Source organism: Lutjanus erythropterus, chromosome 2 (assembly GCF_056507025.1).
Source record: "Lutjanus erythropterus isolate fLutEry1 chromosome 2, fLutEry1.hap2, whole genome shotgun sequence".
Taxonomy (NCBI): Eukaryota; Metazoa; Chordata; class Actinopteri; order Lutjaniformes; family Lutjanidae; genus Lutjanus; species Lutjanus erythropterus.
Window position 1 is genome coordinate 18,991,202 of NC_139318.1, and position 17,219 is coordinate 19,008,420.

Consider the following 17,219-nt stretch of genomic DNA (forward strand, 5'->3'; position numbering starts at 1 on the left):
TTTCAGCACACTCTCACTTGCCTCTAATTTGGCTGCATCTGCTCATTGGAGTTGAGTGATTTTCAGCAAGTTGTCTGTAAACAGTCCATTAAAACCCGACCACCACCAGCGGTCTTCTCAGCACCGGTGGGAGCCAGATGAGGTTTGTGTACAAGGTTCAGACTGACCAATCACTGCCTTTAATGATCCAGCGCGTTGATCAGATACACCTGACGTCGCACTGTTCCCATAATTTACGAACAGGTTATCTGATTTAGGCTCACCGTATTCGAAGTGCTGCATCTGTCAAAAAATTGAACCTCATGAGGAATGTTTTTGCACTTCTTAGAAGTGTCCATAATTCAGTCACACTATTTCTTTAAACCTAAAATTTTTAAATATGTACACAAGTACACGTTTTCTATCCATGCGACCATGTTGGAGCAACACAGTGAATCTGATTGGCATAGGTCCTCAAGTCAATTCAGCATTTGGTTTCATCAAGAAGATAATTCACACATCCTAAAGACGCCCATAAGTCAATATATAATCAAAATTTCAAGTGTTAGCCAGAATATTAAGCCCGATGTCTTAGAATATCAGTAACAAAATCATATGTATATATAATGCACTTGAGGAAGGCATTGCGTATATATATATTTTTTTAAAACTCACAATCCTTAATAACAGCACAGTCTGGGTGAAGAATGTAGCTGAGCTTAAGTCAAACTGGAGACCCTGATTGAAAAAGATTGTGTGGGACAGTGAGACACAAAGGGAAACTGATCACATCAGACCTAAACGGCCACAGTTTTTGAATCAAAATGAGGTTTTTACGAGACAGATGGAGGAAAAAGAAGACCGATAATGGCCGTAATCATATTTTAAATGATATAAATAACGTGTGTGAGATGTGTGGTTGGCTGATGATTGATCACCGGCTAAACAGAAACACCTAAATGAGTTAGTAGTGTATTATCACTCTAGGCAGCCTTTTTTGGCATTTGACTACGACACACCCTGATGCTAAAGCTGAGGTTAATTCAGGATTAATTTCTGTGTGTTCATGTGAGTACAGGTTGATAGTATTTGATAATAGCTATCACAGGTTGATAAGTTTGCATAGACCCTTGAAACCCAACCATCACCATCTCAATATCATAATCAATGATTTAACTACTGCTTGGAGTAGCATACCCAACTTCACCCTTTGTACTTTTGGTCAATACAGAGCACGATAATAAATGCTGTAATAGTCTACATGATACAGTTACATTCAATTATACTTTGTTCTGTTTAAAATTAAAAACTTTGTGGCACATAAAATGGTTATTTTATTTGGGTTATCTGTGAATCTCTTTACAGGAGAGCTTGTATCATGCCACCACTACAGCCAACACCAAAACGTGTTTTTTTAAATCTAAGTGTGTTCAGTAAAACAGAGTCCACTATGGCTGCCTGTGCAGCATCACGATACACAGCAATAAAATCATAGACTTTATTCAAAGAGGTACAAAGAGTGAAATGGGGTATGTTCCAGAGACTTACAAAACACTCGTCTGAGAGGAGACATATCCACGTGTAAACATATGCTGTGTTTGTGGTTCTGCTCTTTCCTCCGACGGCTAAAAAAATAAAAGCATAAAACACTGTAGGAGCGTACAGTCCTTTGAGAGCGAAGAGGGGGAGGGGAGTCAGGCCGGCGTCCTTCATGCGATGAACGCTGCTCTCTTTAGCTGGCGATTCTCTCGATTTCATCCAGATCATCTGTGTCTAGTTTTTCAATTTTCTTACCTGTGGAGGAGGAAACCACAGAAAATGGCAGTTACTGCTCCATGAAATTAGTAAATTGTTGAACAACTGTTGAGCATATTCGAACACCGAAACACCAAAATTAGGGATGCATGATAAATATCAGGGCCTATAAAGTGTTGACTGATAACAGGAAATTTCTATTATCATTTCTTCAAAGCTTCTGCTGAATTCAACAAGTTAAATTTAAACAAAAAAAAGTAAATGCAAATTTTGCATTAGTGTTTATTGGTTCAGTGCTGGTTTCTTTTTGCAGTAATTGCAGTGTTAGATATTTTTTTCCCCCAAATCACATTTACAAATTAGACTGAAGTTAAATACAACTTTAACAAAGTACTGTTAATCTTTATAATTCAAATTTCAAGATGCACCAAAATCATATTTAAGACATTTTAAACCCTAGGTTTCAGATGAACGGATTTTTCACTTCTTAAGAACCTGCAGAAACTCTGTCATTAGTCCCATAATTAAATTATAGCCAATAAACATCACCAAAAACAATATTTGATTTGATAGATTATATTAGAGTACTTAATTTGAATTCTTAGGGCAAATACTCAAAACCAAAGTATATCTGTGACTTTATTATTAACTCTGCTAAAAAAAAAAAAAAAAAAAAAAAAAGAACATCTGAAGAGTCAGAACTGTTTTTGATGTCGGTTAGATTTGGTTCAGTCAGAGCTGTAGAATATTACATCATCCATCTTTGTTCACTAGATCTTAGCCTTTCTTCCCCACAGATGTGCATAAACATATATTATATGAAATAAAAAAAATATGAACGAATATGAACTTTTTTAAATACAAAAATCTAAAGTTATTGGTTATCTAACTGGTACCAGCCATGAATGTCAGCTGAAAAAAAAATCTTGTGCATCCCTACCAAAAACAGATCAAAATCAATGTGACGCTGCTGTTTGTGCGTATAACAATGTTCGTGTGCTTCAGCAGCTCCAGACTTACTGAAATGCTCCTGGATCCTGTTGAGGATGTTCATGCTCATCCTGCTGTCCACCATGTTGATGGCCAGTCCCCTTTTGCCAAATCGACCCGTGCGACCAATCCTGTGTAGGTACGTCTCGTTGTCTGGGTTACCATCCTTGTCCACTGGCAAGTCGAAGTTTATCACCACGGAAACCTGCTCGACGTCGATACCTAAATGTGTGAGACAAGTGGGAAGACATGTACATGAGCAGTACTGTATTATTTGTATTTCGCGATAGTACATGCACCCATATTTAATTCCACTGTCAAATGCATTTAATTAAATTGATTAATCAATTAGCTGATATAAAGAAAATAAGTGACCAAATATTTCAATATTTGATTTATTATTTCAGGCTTTTCTTGAGCAAAAATGTCCAACATCTGCTGGTTCCAGCAAATTCTTAAGGAATACTTGCAGTGCACTGTGCAAGTATTTGAACAGTTTTGTTGTAGCTTTGGACTTTACCAAATTAAAAGTTTACAGTTAATTTAAGGGTGTTTACACCCATATCAGATGAACCAGGCAGAAACTGAAGCTCTTTTTATAAATACAATAAAAAGGGCAAAAAGTCCTACACTTATGATCCAAAATGAATGTGAACTCCTTCATCTGTCTGACAGTTGTGCAAAGCAGTTATTAAATATGAATAAAATGGCCTTTTAAATATAACAACTAAATAGAAAGTCATATGATGACAAGATTTTGATGCTGCCTGTTCTGACGGCACTCAGTCCTTACCTCGAGCACAAACATTTGTGGTGACCAAGACCTTTTCCTTGCCGTCTCTGAAGCGGTCGATGACAGCAGCCCTCTGCTCCACCTGCATCTCTCCACTGAGAAGCGCCACCTGGTGGCCTTCTCTGGACAGCTCCCCTGCCAGCCAGCCTGCTGTCTTCCTTGTCTGGATCACACAGAGGAAAGTGCTGTTGACTACTGGGCCAGCAAACCAGGTGCTAATGAAAACACAACTTAACAGGAAGGTCTGGTGCTGACAGTTTCCGTAAGGCGTTGGTAGACTAATCCAGTAAGTCAGCTCATGTTGCCAGGTTTCTCAGAAAAGCCTTTGAAAAAAAGCAGGTTTGCTTGATATTCTGATGTCGCCACAGGAGATTTACCAGAATTTGTATTTTGAGGGTCCGAAACAGAATCACATTTTTAAGAGACCTCATATATGTAAGTCTGAAGTGAGAGAACTCACATGGCAGAAGATCATGGCCTGGGCGATGGTGATGGCTCCATAGATGTTACAGAGGGCTTGGAACTTCTCCTCCTTGCTGTTGCACAACACATAGTACTGCTTGATAGTGTCCAGCGTCTCCTCCTCTCTCTTTAATTTGATGATGTTGGGGTCAGGCACGATGCGCTGGGCGAAGTTCCACACTGACTCTTCAAACGTGGCCGAAAACAGCAACATCTGGCAGTTTTTGGGCAGCATCCTGTGTGACACACAGAGGAGAGTTAAGGCAAAGCGGTCAAAATCTGTGGTCGTTTATCACAGAAACTCAACACAAATTATATTTTTGTGAGTATCATCAAGAACAAATTTGTTATGTGTTAGGGACACATTACATAATCTCGAAGTTAATCAATAGTTTTCTTCTCCCTAGCCAGTTTGTCCTCAGTGTTGGAGATTAGTCTGACCTCTGGATGCGGATGCTCTGGTCCTGGTGACCTTGCGTGGCGATCATGACGTCAGCCTCGTCCAGCACAAAAACCTTGATCTTCTTGGGGTCAATGAACTTGAATTTACCACACCAGTCCAGCATGGTACCAGGTGTGCCGATAACTATCTGTTCCTGCAGCTTCATGCCCCGCTGGACTGGAACGTTCACAAGAAACAAGTACTCATCAACACACAGAGCCATGTTTCAGCTGCATTTATGTTTTCATCAACAGGAACAACTCAAACACCAGAGTGAATTTAATTTAAAAATGTTTTCCATATCTACTACAAACGGAGCTTTGTAGACAAGCAGAAAAGCCTTACATTTATTTCCTCTGATGGCGTAGACAAGCTTGACCTCAGGATAGTGTTTGCCCATCTGCTCGATTACTTTGCCAGTCTGAAGTGCCAATTCATACGTGGGTGACACACACAGGCACTGATGCAGAGAAATTAAATGGGAGAAAAAAAAGGATTTAGAAACTGTAAATGCTCTTATCATTTAGTTCAAGTTATCAAGGATAAATATTGAGTGAGACCAGAAGGCCCATCTACTACTACTACTACTACTACCATCACCACTACTACCACCAAACAAAATGTCACACATATCAGTTTGGAAACTTAAGATTTCAATTTGAGGACGTCTAGAGGAGCGACCAAAATAAAAACCAACCTGGGGATATTTGTTGTTGGGATCTACATGACTGAGCATGGCCAGGACAAAGGCAGCTGTTTTCCCTGTTCCTGACTGCGACTGAGCAATCAGATTCTGTGGACTAGAAGAAACAAGGAATTAAATCACAAGTAAAAGCAGTAGGGCTGCACAACAAATTAAATTATTCTCAACATCACAATATGACCATGTCCAATAGCTAAGTTGCTGGAAGCTGCAATTTTTTGATAAAGGAAAAATGTGTGACAAAGCAGCATTATAATGAAGTATTGTAGTGCTGCAAAGATGCCCTGGACTACAAATCCTGTTCTCCAGTTGTAAATAAACATGTTTGTGTGGTACAGACCAAGCAAAAGACAAATCAACCACCCTTGAATAGTTTTTTCAGTGAAAACTGTGATGCAAAAATATTATTCCTGCCAATCATGATTCATATAAATCGCAATATATTGCTCCTATTTTTCATGAGTTGAAGTATAAAATAATAAGGCAAAGGGGCTATTTAATTACATTTACATTTAAAAGAGGTGTGACTAAGTTAATTTCAAATGTATATAAAAACTATTCAGACAGACAGTTTTTTTCCCAGAGGATTCCATAACATTTATATTAAGTGCAGTATACTCACGGTTCGGCCAGCATCATAGGTAAGGCAGTTTCCTGGATTTTGGACGGCCGGTTGAAACCCATGCCATACACACCCTGAAGCAGTTGTGGTTTGCTGCACACAAGAGAAATTAGTCAAATCTTCTGTCTGAAAAGGACAGACGGAGGGGGCCACTCTTGGAACAGGTAGGGTTAAAGTCTGGGTGTGTTGGCTTGAAACATCATTTCTGACTACAAACATGTGTCATTAATACTATGCATGACTAACACCTTTTTAAATAACTAAATATCTGATGCCCCCAAATACTGTAGTGCAACGAGAGAAATGACTGGACAAATAGAAGATTCACTTACAGTCGCAACTCCTCAAAGGACTTGACGGAGTAGAGCGGAGAGTTGGGATCCTTCTGAAGAACTTCCACCTGATTTGTGTTATTGACGAGATTATTCCGTATCAGCTTGTTTAACAACGACTGTGCCGCTTTGTCCTCTGAAAAACAAGTTATGCTGCAATGAGTGTTACAACTCAAGATTCGATCAATCATCTCAATGAAAGACAATCAAGAGTGTCAGTCAGCGTTACCAGTGAAATCATGTAAATAATAAATTTCCCACCTTTCTCCTCGTCATCTGCAGTCTTGTTTTCTCCCTCAGCATCTGACTTTGCAGCTGCGCTGCTGGAATCTGTTGCGTTTGCAGTTGTACCTGCATCATTAAAAATCAGACTTACATTTACACTCAAAACATTTCTTGGATTACTGGTTTTCTGACTATTGTTGTTGACACACTCACCATTTTCCTCTGGTTTTTCTTTGATTTGAAGGCTACCAATCTGAAAGGAGAAACAAAGTTTACAGAGTTTTTTTGCTGTGCTGGAATGTTACCAAATACATTTATTCAAGCACTGTGCTTGAAAAGTAAAATTTAAGGTACTTGTACTCAGTATTTCCATTATATCTAACTTTATACTTCTGCCCCAGTATATCTAATAAGAAAATATTATACTAATATTATAGTGGAATTTTCTCATAGCTTTAACAATCTTTCTTTCAGATTACAATTTTTGTACCCCTCGTGTCCAGTAAAAAATAAGTAAAATTTGGTCATTTAGAATTTTTCTCTGAGGATAAAGTATTCCTTTATGGGCCAAGAAAATCCTCCTACATCTTAAGTCAAATAAACAGTTTAAAAACGGTCTTGGATTAGCTGGAAAATGCTCATCACAAATGCAGCAGTAATATTCATCTTGCTTTGAATGCAGGACTTTTACCATCACTGTGTAGTATTTCTACTTATACTTAAGGAATGGGTCTGAAAACATCTGTAAATTATAAATTCAATGGTTGTTGGAAGAATTTCTTTAAAATTTAAGTCAAGTCATTATTATTATTGAAAAAATAATAATTGCAGTGTATAGAATATATAAATAGTTGCTATGCTTTCCTCAGATAATTCACATCAAATACAGGCCTGACTTTGTCATACAGCCACATAGTGCCATCTTCTCATAACTCACAGGCTGATGTTTGAAAGTTACCAGTGAATTGTGAAAGCTTAAGTGTAAAGAAAAAAAAACAAAAACATTACATAATAACCTAAATGGGAAAGTGCTGACCAGGGAACATGAGTATGACTGAAAATGCTAGGAGCAGATTTGTTTCTAAATGATAATGTAATAAAGTTCGGCAGAGGTTTGTTTACTGTGAAAGAGTTGTTCATTAAGATAAAGATTTCATACATTAAAATCAATTTAAAAAGGAAGTTTAAAAAAAAGACTAAAGAAATAATTTACTCAAGGCAAATCAAATTAAACCAAGGATTTTTGGATAAACACTTCATATTCTGTAGTATATTTTCACCATCCAACAATATTTCCTAATTTTGAAATACATCTAAATCAATAAAACTAATAAATATCACATTATGTATTCGTTTAATCAGTGTGTGTCAATATTAGATGTGTGTATACATTAATACACACAGAGTGTTCACAACTTTGAGTTTAAAAGCTCTTTTACAGACATTTATTTTACTCACGCAGTAGTGATCCAAAACATAAACATTTTAGTGCAAAAAGACTACTTTTACTTTTGATACTTTAAAAACATTTAGCTGATAATAAATCTTGCATAACATAGTATGATATAATATATAATAAGTAATAATCTGAATGCAGGACTTTTACTTGCAGTAGAATATTTTCAGTGTGACATTTGTACTTTTTCTTTAGTACAGGATCTGAGTTATTCTTCCACCACTGGTTGTTTGTCTGATAAAATCATTTTTACCACTACATAAGTAAGGACCAGTCGATGTTAATGCCTCTCGAAATAATACAGGCGAAGTATAAACTGAGAATACATCGTGATTATTCTTCATTAACCTTTTATTTTAGAACCTCTTACAGCCTCATTTGCTTGTTAGCCAGCTAACAGCTAAAGCTAGTAACTCATTGAGCACGCAGCAGCATCTCAGCAGCTCAGGCTAGTTAACTTAGCTCTCACGCCAGACAGACCGAGAAGGCCAGCCGGTAGTTTCGTTTTTCACTCGATGTGGACGTAATTGAGACTATCTGTCACACGAGCCCATCCTCTCACTGGCAGTGCTGTTAGTTGAACAGTTTCATCTAAAGGAAAGTAGGCTGTGCAGCTAATGCACATTTACACTGTATGAGAAAGGCCAAAGCATCCTCAAAACATGCTAACAACACGCTAGCTCGTGTTGCGTAAGTTCAGGGGGTTTAACGTTACCGATTCCGCCGCGGCTTCTTGCTCATCCACCGCCTGGGCCCAGGAGTCCGTAGCCATTGTGGGACAGTTTCTTCTTTTCTTATTTGACTGAGGATAACTCAAGTACGAAAACCAGCTCAGGGTGTGGAGTCAGTAATGTGAAAGTAACTATTCTCCACAATGGCGTGCCGAAACCGATTTGGGCACCTGTACATCCGCTCACATGTCCGGGTAGAATGCAAGTGCCAGCCGAAAATAGTTCCTATCTTATTGAACGTTCCAACCCATCCTACAAAAAGGCACAATGCTGACTCTTAACATTCAAAATTTGAGCAAAACACCTTACATTCAACGAAATGAAAACTTGCATTTGTACTTTATTGTAAAGATTCGGTTAAATCTCAAGAAACACTAATCTGCTGGGCCTGTAGGTGGCGCCAAAACGTTCTCTATAAACTCACCCTTCCTTAATACGGTGTGCCTGTCTGTGGCACAGCAAAATATGAACATACACACAGTGGCAACAAAGATGATGCATGTCTGTTTATTTATGATTTAGGAATATTTTTAGTAGTAGTAGCACTTTTACAAACAAAACGTAATTATATAATCTTTAATCTATAGTCTTTTTTTTTTTAAAAAAAGAAAAGTCTGTCTGAGTAAAGTAAGTGAAGTAAAGTAAAGAAATATTGTATTGTGAAAATATTCTAAATATAGCATTCACTTAAACTAAAAATACTTTTTTGTTGTTTACATTGTATCAGGGTTTGAAGTTCTAGTATCCTGAGAACTCTCCTTCTTAAGTAAACATAATAAACAGACTATCTATGTCGTTTATTCATGTTTTGAGCAAGGGGCGTGCAAAACAAGATTATTTTCTCCCTGCTCATTTTCATTCATGAGATGTTCAAATAGATTTGTGCAGTGATTGTGAAAAACCTTTTTTTTCCCTTGTTATAGAGATGTACATAATACGAGAGGAATATTTATAGTTGTTTACACTCAGTCTGAATTGTATGCCTGCAACATGTTTAAGTTGGAAAGAGGAGAGATTTTTGATTCTAGCCAGCCATACACATCACACCAAAAAGTACAACTATAAAGGTAAGTAAGTAAGATGGGTAAGACCCAACCAGGTAGCACAGGCAACTGCCCCAGGGCCCCCAGTCAAGGACCTGAAGACTCCAGGTTTACTGTGTGGCAATTAGTTGGTAGAAATTTGAAGTATTGCATAATTGTTTGCCAATGTGCTCCACTAACACATAATTTAAAATGTATTGGTGAGGGATAATACAGAATAATCTCGTCAGTTATCACAAACTAACTTTTGACCAAGGAAAACATAACAAAATGCCAGGAGACAGTATGCAAGTGCAAAACCACAGGACATTATTCATTCACACAAATACATTAAAGGTAGTGCACCATTCTTGTCTTGATAGCCTTCTTGCTTTTAGAGGAGAAATAGTTTTTTATGTGTTGCTTGGTTTCATTTTCAAATATAATAAGTAAGGGGTTAGAGTTGTTAAATCTCAATTTGTGAATATGAAATTTTGCCAAGAAAATGATTAGAATGGGGGCACATGAATGGGACCCCCACAGCTAATTTTTTCCACCAGGGCCCCCTAGTGGTTAATCTAAGTCTATGGATAGTGAAGCACAGGCAGCCACAGCAGTCAGATGTACTGAAATGAAAAAAGGGGAGCTCTCTGGATTCATGTTGGATTTAAACATGTTTTCAGTTTAACACTATTTCCAACACTGTGCTGTTTAAAAGTGAAAACGTGAATGTCTAATATATTGCTGTTTGGATTTTTTGTCTATTTTTCTGAAATGTGTGCGGGAGTCCTTTTGCAATTTTTTGGTCTTCTCTCTCCAACGCATCTGTCTTGTTTAATAGATGTGCAAAGTGTTTCCTTTGTTTCTATTAAGTTCAAAATTTAAAAACACTATTCAGTAAAACAATTTATAGAAAACCAAAGTAAGACCCGCTTACTGCCAGCAAAAAACACTGCAAACACTCTGGGGTCATGTTTTCACACATGTCATGTTGTTGTTGTTGTTCTAAAGGCTTATTTCAGACAACTACATCACTGACAGCATTACTAAAATAATGAAGGGGAAGACCCCAAATATCAAGACCACCAAATTAAGAAACTCCATCAGCATGAATGAAGTGCTGTGATGCAACCAGTGTATCATCGTCATTAAAGCATCACAACCAGCACTGAGTGAAACAAGCTGGATCCCATGTGGAAAAACTCCGTTTGAAAGTGCGAATTACTGCACTTTTTGAACTGTATTTTTGACCAGTCTTTTAGGTCAAACACAAAATTAGCATAAAATCATACATACAAGTCAGGAAACTAGTTTTTCCAAAGACATATTGGAGCAAAACTAGGCCATGCAATAAATCTGTTTTTACAATTGACCCTGAGATTTTTTATTTTTTATTTTTTGAAAGAACTGGACACTTTATGAATGCCAGTGATGCACTTATTACACAGTGATACCACAATAGTTACTTTTCTATAGAAGAGCTAAGCGGGACTTTTCAGGACTATGGCTAGTTTAGTGCGTGCGTGTATCTGTGTTTGTGTGTCTCTCTGTGTGTGTGTGTGTATGTGTGCTTGTGTGTGTGCTCATGTGAGAGCATGTATTATGTTATGGATACAAAAATCCCCATAAAGTAAATCATTCAATTTTAGGGTTAGGACTTGGTTAGAAGATAAAGTTATTGTTAGTGTTAGGTTAAAAATAGTTCAGTGTTTTGGGGAAATAACCTAATTCAATCAATACCAGCCTGGTTTCTGTCTAGTAAATAACCTAAGAAGCAGCAGCCGCTGAGCACATAGACTTGAAACTGGGGGAAAGAGCTAGCCTGGAGTCGATGTGTAAAAAAAGTAAAGTTACATTTTGTTTTTTGTGTGAATCAAACCAGTGACATATAACATTAAACTGTTTTACACCATTATGGTGTATGAATGCTTAATGTACCCTTTCCCACTGAGACAAAAGCCAGATGTTAGTTTTGCCCAGTGTGAAAGGGGCTTAACCGTCTGTGGTACACATTATGAGGACAGTTGGTTAAGAAAAAAAATGTTAAGTTTCTTTAATAATAAAGAATTAAACAACAAGTAAACATTTTTTAGGATAAACTTTATGGTGCACTACCTTAAAGCAACATAGTACTATAATAAAGTGAGTTATTGTTTAAAATTTGAATGAAGTGTATTACAATAAATAATTGAAATATTCACTTGCCTTACCAGTTTAAAATTTATGCCACTTGAAAATGAAAAACATTAAAAATTAACCCTTTTCATAACTTTGTTTGTCTGGAACAGCATGTAGGGATGAATGTGCTTAAGAGTGTAGGCACATTATTAATTAAACTTAAAAAAAAAAAAAATTAAACCTGAACATCTATCAGTGTGAACCCATTTTTTTCCAGGTTCTAAAATGACAGAACAGGACAGTTTCAGATCATTTTTGTGGCGAGAGATGATGAATCTGAAACAAAAGAGATTCAACATGACCTCGAGAGTCATGTGACAAATTAAAACACTGATATTAGTTTCATTAGAATCCTGCCTCTTTTTTTAAGTATTGTACCATAAGTAGGGATGTATTGTGTCAGTGTATAAGACCAAAAATGGACATGTTACCTAGAGGCAACAATACTTATTTGCTTTCTTGTTGAGCGTTATATGAGAAGATTGATACCACTCTCATATCTTCCCAAAATGTCTTTTCCTTTCAGTGCACAGCACATAATTGAGAGTTCTGCTCCTCATCAGTTCAGCAGACTAATCTCTCAGTCATGACACATGAACCCTTCACTGTGTTGGCACAGTTAGGAATAGAGCTGCAGCATAGTTATCCCAGTTTGGTGCTTTAGCGGAAACCAGGCTATTAACCACCACCGGCCTCCGCTGAGGGCCCTGCAGGAGCACTCGGGGTCACCTCTGGAGCCACACTGCTGTGGCTGGCTGCTCCTTAAATGAATGCAGAATTGATTTCACACAGTTCCACTGGGATAGATAGATAGATGATGACAGTAGCTTTGGATTGTGCTGAAGGAGATTACATTGATCTCTGTTCCGCTGTCATCCAACGGTCAACGCCGCGCTGAGTGTGTTTGTGCGTCAGCAAGAGTTTATCTACATGTACTGTACGTGTGTGCATACGTTAGTGGGTGAGTGTCAGCATGCCAGAGAGTCTCTTAGATCATCAGTTTGAAGACAAATTTGTCAAAGGCTTGAAAGAGCCGAGTTTATTGTTGCCTCCAATCAGCTGCCTTGCCGGAGGTATCCATGGCAACTGAAAGAGTAAAAGTAAGGCTTGAGGTCTCCAGAGAATTTGGAAGAGACAGAGAGAAGGACTTTGTATTGCCACATAAGGACTCATTTCAACCGCTGAATATGACAGAAAGGATATCAAAGCACAGTGGTCGCAGCAGAAATTGGTTTTCTGTGTGAACAATCTGAAGAAATGTAAACACTCTGCCCACAAATGCATAATGTAAGATCGCTCAAACACTACTCCATGCTCATAAATATACAGTAAGTCACAGATCATGTAGGCAGTGTAGACTCTCTTAGACTCTCTGTACATTTATACAGTAACACTCAAGCAGGATGATAACACTGGAGCTTGAACTTGTGCCATCGAGTTGAAAGATGATCTCTCGCCAGTTAAAAATAAAAAAGTTATACAATAAAAAAGCAACACTGTTACGTGATAATATAGAGAGAATAGGAGGCAGAGGAGGTAAACTTTTTTAGTATTCATTCATGAGTGAACTCTACGGAGTATTAGGGCCCGAGAAACATAAAAGGAGAGAGGGTTTTTTTTGTTGTTGTTGTTTTTTTTTACATTTCATGAATAATGACAAAATGACAAAAAAGGTGAATGTGTCCCAGGCATAAGCAAAACTATATCAGTAGGGGAAGTTTTTTTTTCTTTTTAAAATTTTTATTTCAAGAATAAAGTCAAAATGGCATTTCAACTTTATTCTCAAAATGCAGAAAAAAACAGCCTTCCTCCTCCCATTTAATTTTATTTATGCGAGGCACTAAAACTGAAAGGTTGACTTCCTCAACATTTCAACTTTACTCTCAAAAAGCAAAATGCAAAAACAAAACAAAGCAAAACTTTCTTCTCTACTTTTTTCTCATGTGCCAGGCACTAAAACGGAAAGTTTGACTTTATTCTTGACATTTCAACTTAATTCTCAGCATTTTACAGTTGAAAGTTACAGTTAAAGTTGAAATTAATTAAACCTCAACATCTATCAGTGTGAACCCATCTTTTTTTCCAGGTTTGTTATTGTCAACGTTTTTGTCAACGTTTCAACTTTATTCTCAACATGTCGACTTTATTCTCAAAATACAAAAAAGAGGAAAGAAAAAATGGAAAAATTCTCTTTGATTTATTTTTTTCTTATGCCTGGTACTAACTTCGAAAGTTGGATTTTACTCTTGACATTTCGTGAGATTTTGACTTTATTCTGCAAATGCAAAATTTAAAAATCCCTGGCTCTAATACTCTTCCATAGGAATATAAACCTTTGAATCTGTTTCGGTCTTTTTTTTCAGTCAGAAAAGATGGGTTAGTTGTTCCCAACTAATAGATTTACCACTTCATCTTAGTATACTATGTTGGTATTGAAGATTGCTTTTTCATTTTTGTTGGGAGACTCTTAATTAATAAAATAACTTTTATACAGATTATCTGGGATCTAAGAAACATGTTTAGCAGAAAGCTTTTATATTGTGTGTCTCTATTTCTGTATGCTTTGTGTAAAGTGTGCTTTACTTTCTTTTCTTTTTTTCTTTTTATTTTCTTTTAAAACATGCAAAGTATGTGGTGTACAGCAATTTTTTTTTTTTCTGTGGAACGTGAATGTGAACTGTTATAATTTTTGTGTCTATGTTGTGTCCATGTGTCATGTAATCCCATGTGGGATGGTCCACTTCAATGATATGACACAAAAATAAAAAATTTATTCCGTTGTTCATTCAATCATTCATACAATGCCTCGAGGCAGGTTTGAACTGTGAAAGGGTGAACAAGCAGTTCACCAACGGCCAGGTGTGCGTGACTGGTTCATTTTAGACTAAACCTCACAAAAACACAGAATAGAAATAATACATTAGTGAACAAATAAAACGTAACGATGGACCATTCTCACACTTTGTGACGGCCAACCACAACAGATGGTTGAGATTAGATATAAGGTTAGATGCAAGTCTGGTACAAGACATGAACCCAAATGCGACTGAAGAGGCAAGAAAGGTGCAGTAAAAACATTTTTCTTTGTCACATGACAGAATAACAGTCAGAAAGGACAAGACAATAATTTCAGTAGAGGATACATGGCAGACAGACAATAGACAACAGGCTGTGCAACACGACAAGTACAGACAGGCAGAACTCAACAAAAGGTAGCAGGCTAAGACAACTCAGCAACAGACCATCTGGAGCAGAGAGGATGCTGGCTGTCTTCTCTTCATACTGTGCATACAGGTGACTGGGAATTATGAGGTGGAGACTCTGGTGACAACTGGTGGACAGGTGCAGAATTGAAAGCCTGGAAAGTTGGGAGATGTTGAAAGCATTCATTGTTTTTCACTTTTCTTTTCTCTTTTTTTGCAGCTTGGCAGCAGAAGTTGTATATTGATGACATATCATATTCATTTTAGGATTTATTACAGTAAATATATTACAGATTTCTCCTTTAATATGTACGCTGCAGGTGGTAATCTGACTAACTACAGTTGAGGGTGGATGAGGGAGTGGTTGCCATGACATTAGAAATATGTTGGTTTGGGGACTGTGACAGATAACTTAAGGTGTAGATTTATTTTATTTAAGTTAAAGGAGAAACATGTAACACTGCCAGCAAGCATTTAAAATAAGCACTGCAGTCCAAATTCACTACAGTGGAGAACTGAGATGAATGCAACATGACTTTTTGACAATAACAAGCAACAAGGAGTTCTACACTGTAAGTTGATTAGCTGCTTGCACATTATAAACCAGCTTGTGGATTTTTTTTTTATCATTTTTTGGGGGGTAAAGCTAAGCCCTTTATCCCAAAAACAAAAGCTCACTGCTCTGAAAATACACACACTGGAGTTGGAGTTCAGTGATTGCAGATTCCTCACGACTCATAAACAGACACTATGTTAGATGCATTCAACTAATGTTTGCCAAGCGTTAGTAAGCTTTATTGTAGCCGCCAACATATATAATTAAAAACTATTTATGTAAAGCCACATCTCACAATATAAGTCATATAAAATACAGATATTACACACCTGTCTTGAAAGAAGAGGTCCAATTCAGGATCAGTTTTGAATCAAATCCTGCAATTTACTCCATCTACTGAATGACCAATCAAGGTTGACTTGTGCTTTTGTCTGTGCTCTGTCACTGCCCTTTTAGCTTTTTCCCCCTGATTCTTTTCCTTTCTTTTTGCTGATCCTGCTCCTGCAGATAAGACTGGTTGTGCTGAGCAACTTCCAGGTGTGAATGTGATCCGGGCATTCCTGCAAAAGACAGCATTGCTCTGAATGAACTCTCCCAGAATTTAAAAGAAGTATCGGGGGGCAGCCTATTTGGGACTTCATCACATTTCCTGAAAGGGCACCCTAGAGGGCACTTTACCACATTTTGTCCACTAAAAGGCCATTACAAAGGGCATTTTTAATCATGTTTTATCACGTAAAAAGTTTTGAGCACCACCACCTTGTGTTGTAAAGATCTTGATCTGGTTAGCATATGCATTTGTTCCAGAAGTGAGTGAAGAAAGTTACAACTTATTGTTGCGACTGTAGCTTTAGGTCAGCAGTCTAGCCTCTCAACTTTATGCAGACTGTTGTGGATTCAGACCTCGCAGCAGGCATTTAGAGTAACCACACAGAAACAGCCTGTCTCCTCATTGATTGTCTCGTTTGCTTACTTAGGTCATATAGAGACATCATAACTAAACTGATGCTGTTTCATGACCAGTTAAAAACTTCTTGTAGCTGGTTTAACTGGGACTAAACCTAACCCACGAAAAACAGCCCTAAACCAAAAGTACACAAAAGTATGTGGACATGGCTACACAGTGTAAATGAATTTTACTTAGGGTGGGGCCTCCTACTGGCATGTTCCCTGTACCAATTAATTGCCTGATTAATGATACTGAGAGGACTAATGGTCACACAAACATTGCTGCCTCGAATTAATATATGCATCCTACTCAATATGGCTATCAACATGGTTCCAGTGTAAGTGCTGGCTGTGATGCTGCTGTGTAGTGACGGCAACACCACATGTAAAACTCTGCAGCAGCAGGAGTCTGTCTCCTCTGTCTTGTTCTCTCTGTCTCTAACATGGCAGCACTCAGGTCTTCGGTTGTCCATCGTCTGCTAATTAATCAGAATCAAAAGGAGACAAATCCTGTAAACACAGATGAGCCGCGTGCATGGGTCCATAGGTGAGACAGAGACAAGCAGAGGGGGAGACAGGGAGATTAAGGGCGGATTCTCCCCAGACCTCTTCTCCCCACTTTCTTTTGGTAGAAGTCATTAAGATTCATACCCCTGATCCTTCACTCTGTGCCGGCTCCTCACTGCCTGCTCCATGCATCTCCAGCAAGAAAAAAAAAAAAGAAACAGAACCTGCACACCCACGCAGAATTAAAATGGTGATGCAGCACTTGTTTTCTGTCAACAAGAGAGAGCATACAGAGAAAGAAAGTGAGATAGCGTG

At 37.7% G+C, this 17,219-nt stretch overlaps 1 protein-coding gene across 1 annotated transcript; it reads right to left on the reverse strand.

The window, feature by feature from the left end:
• Window positions 1–1,463: 1,463 nt before the first annotated feature.
• Window positions 1,464–8,684, reverse strand: ddx19b (DEAD-box helicase 19b). The gene is made up of 12 exons (XM_084730749.1): window positions 8,475–8,684; window positions 6,517–6,556; window positions 6,340–6,429; window positions 6,079–6,214; window positions 5,747–5,839; window positions 5,119–5,221; window positions 4,767–4,881; window positions 4,421–4,598; window positions 3,978–4,215; window positions 3,518–3,680; window positions 2,755–2,946; window positions 1,464–1,773 (listed from the first exon to the last, which is right to left on the reverse strand). The coding sequence occupies exons 1-12, from the start codon at window positions 8,529–8,531 to the stop codon at window positions 1,712–1,714; spliced, it is 1,467 nt and encodes a 488-aa protein (XP_084586875.1). The 5' UTR covers window positions 8,532–8,684; the 3' UTR covers window positions 1,464–1,711.
• Between the last annotated feature and the right edge of the window lie 8,535 nt (window positions 8,685–17,219).

Excerpts from the sequence above, each read along its gene's own strand:
- ddx19b (XM_084730749.1), bottom strand. The coding sequence starts at position 8,531 with ATGGCTACGGACTCCTGGGCCCAGGCGGTGGATGAGCAAGAAGCCGCG. Across the intron at positions 6,215-6,339 it reads TGCAGATGACGAGGAGAAAG|AGGACAAAGCGGCACAGTCG; the intron begins GTGGGAAATTTA and ends CTTGTTTTTCAG. Across the intron at positions 2,947-3,517 it reads CACAAATGTTTGTGCTCGAG|GTATCGACGTCGAGCAGGTT; the intron begins GTAAGGACTGAG and ends TCACACATTTAG.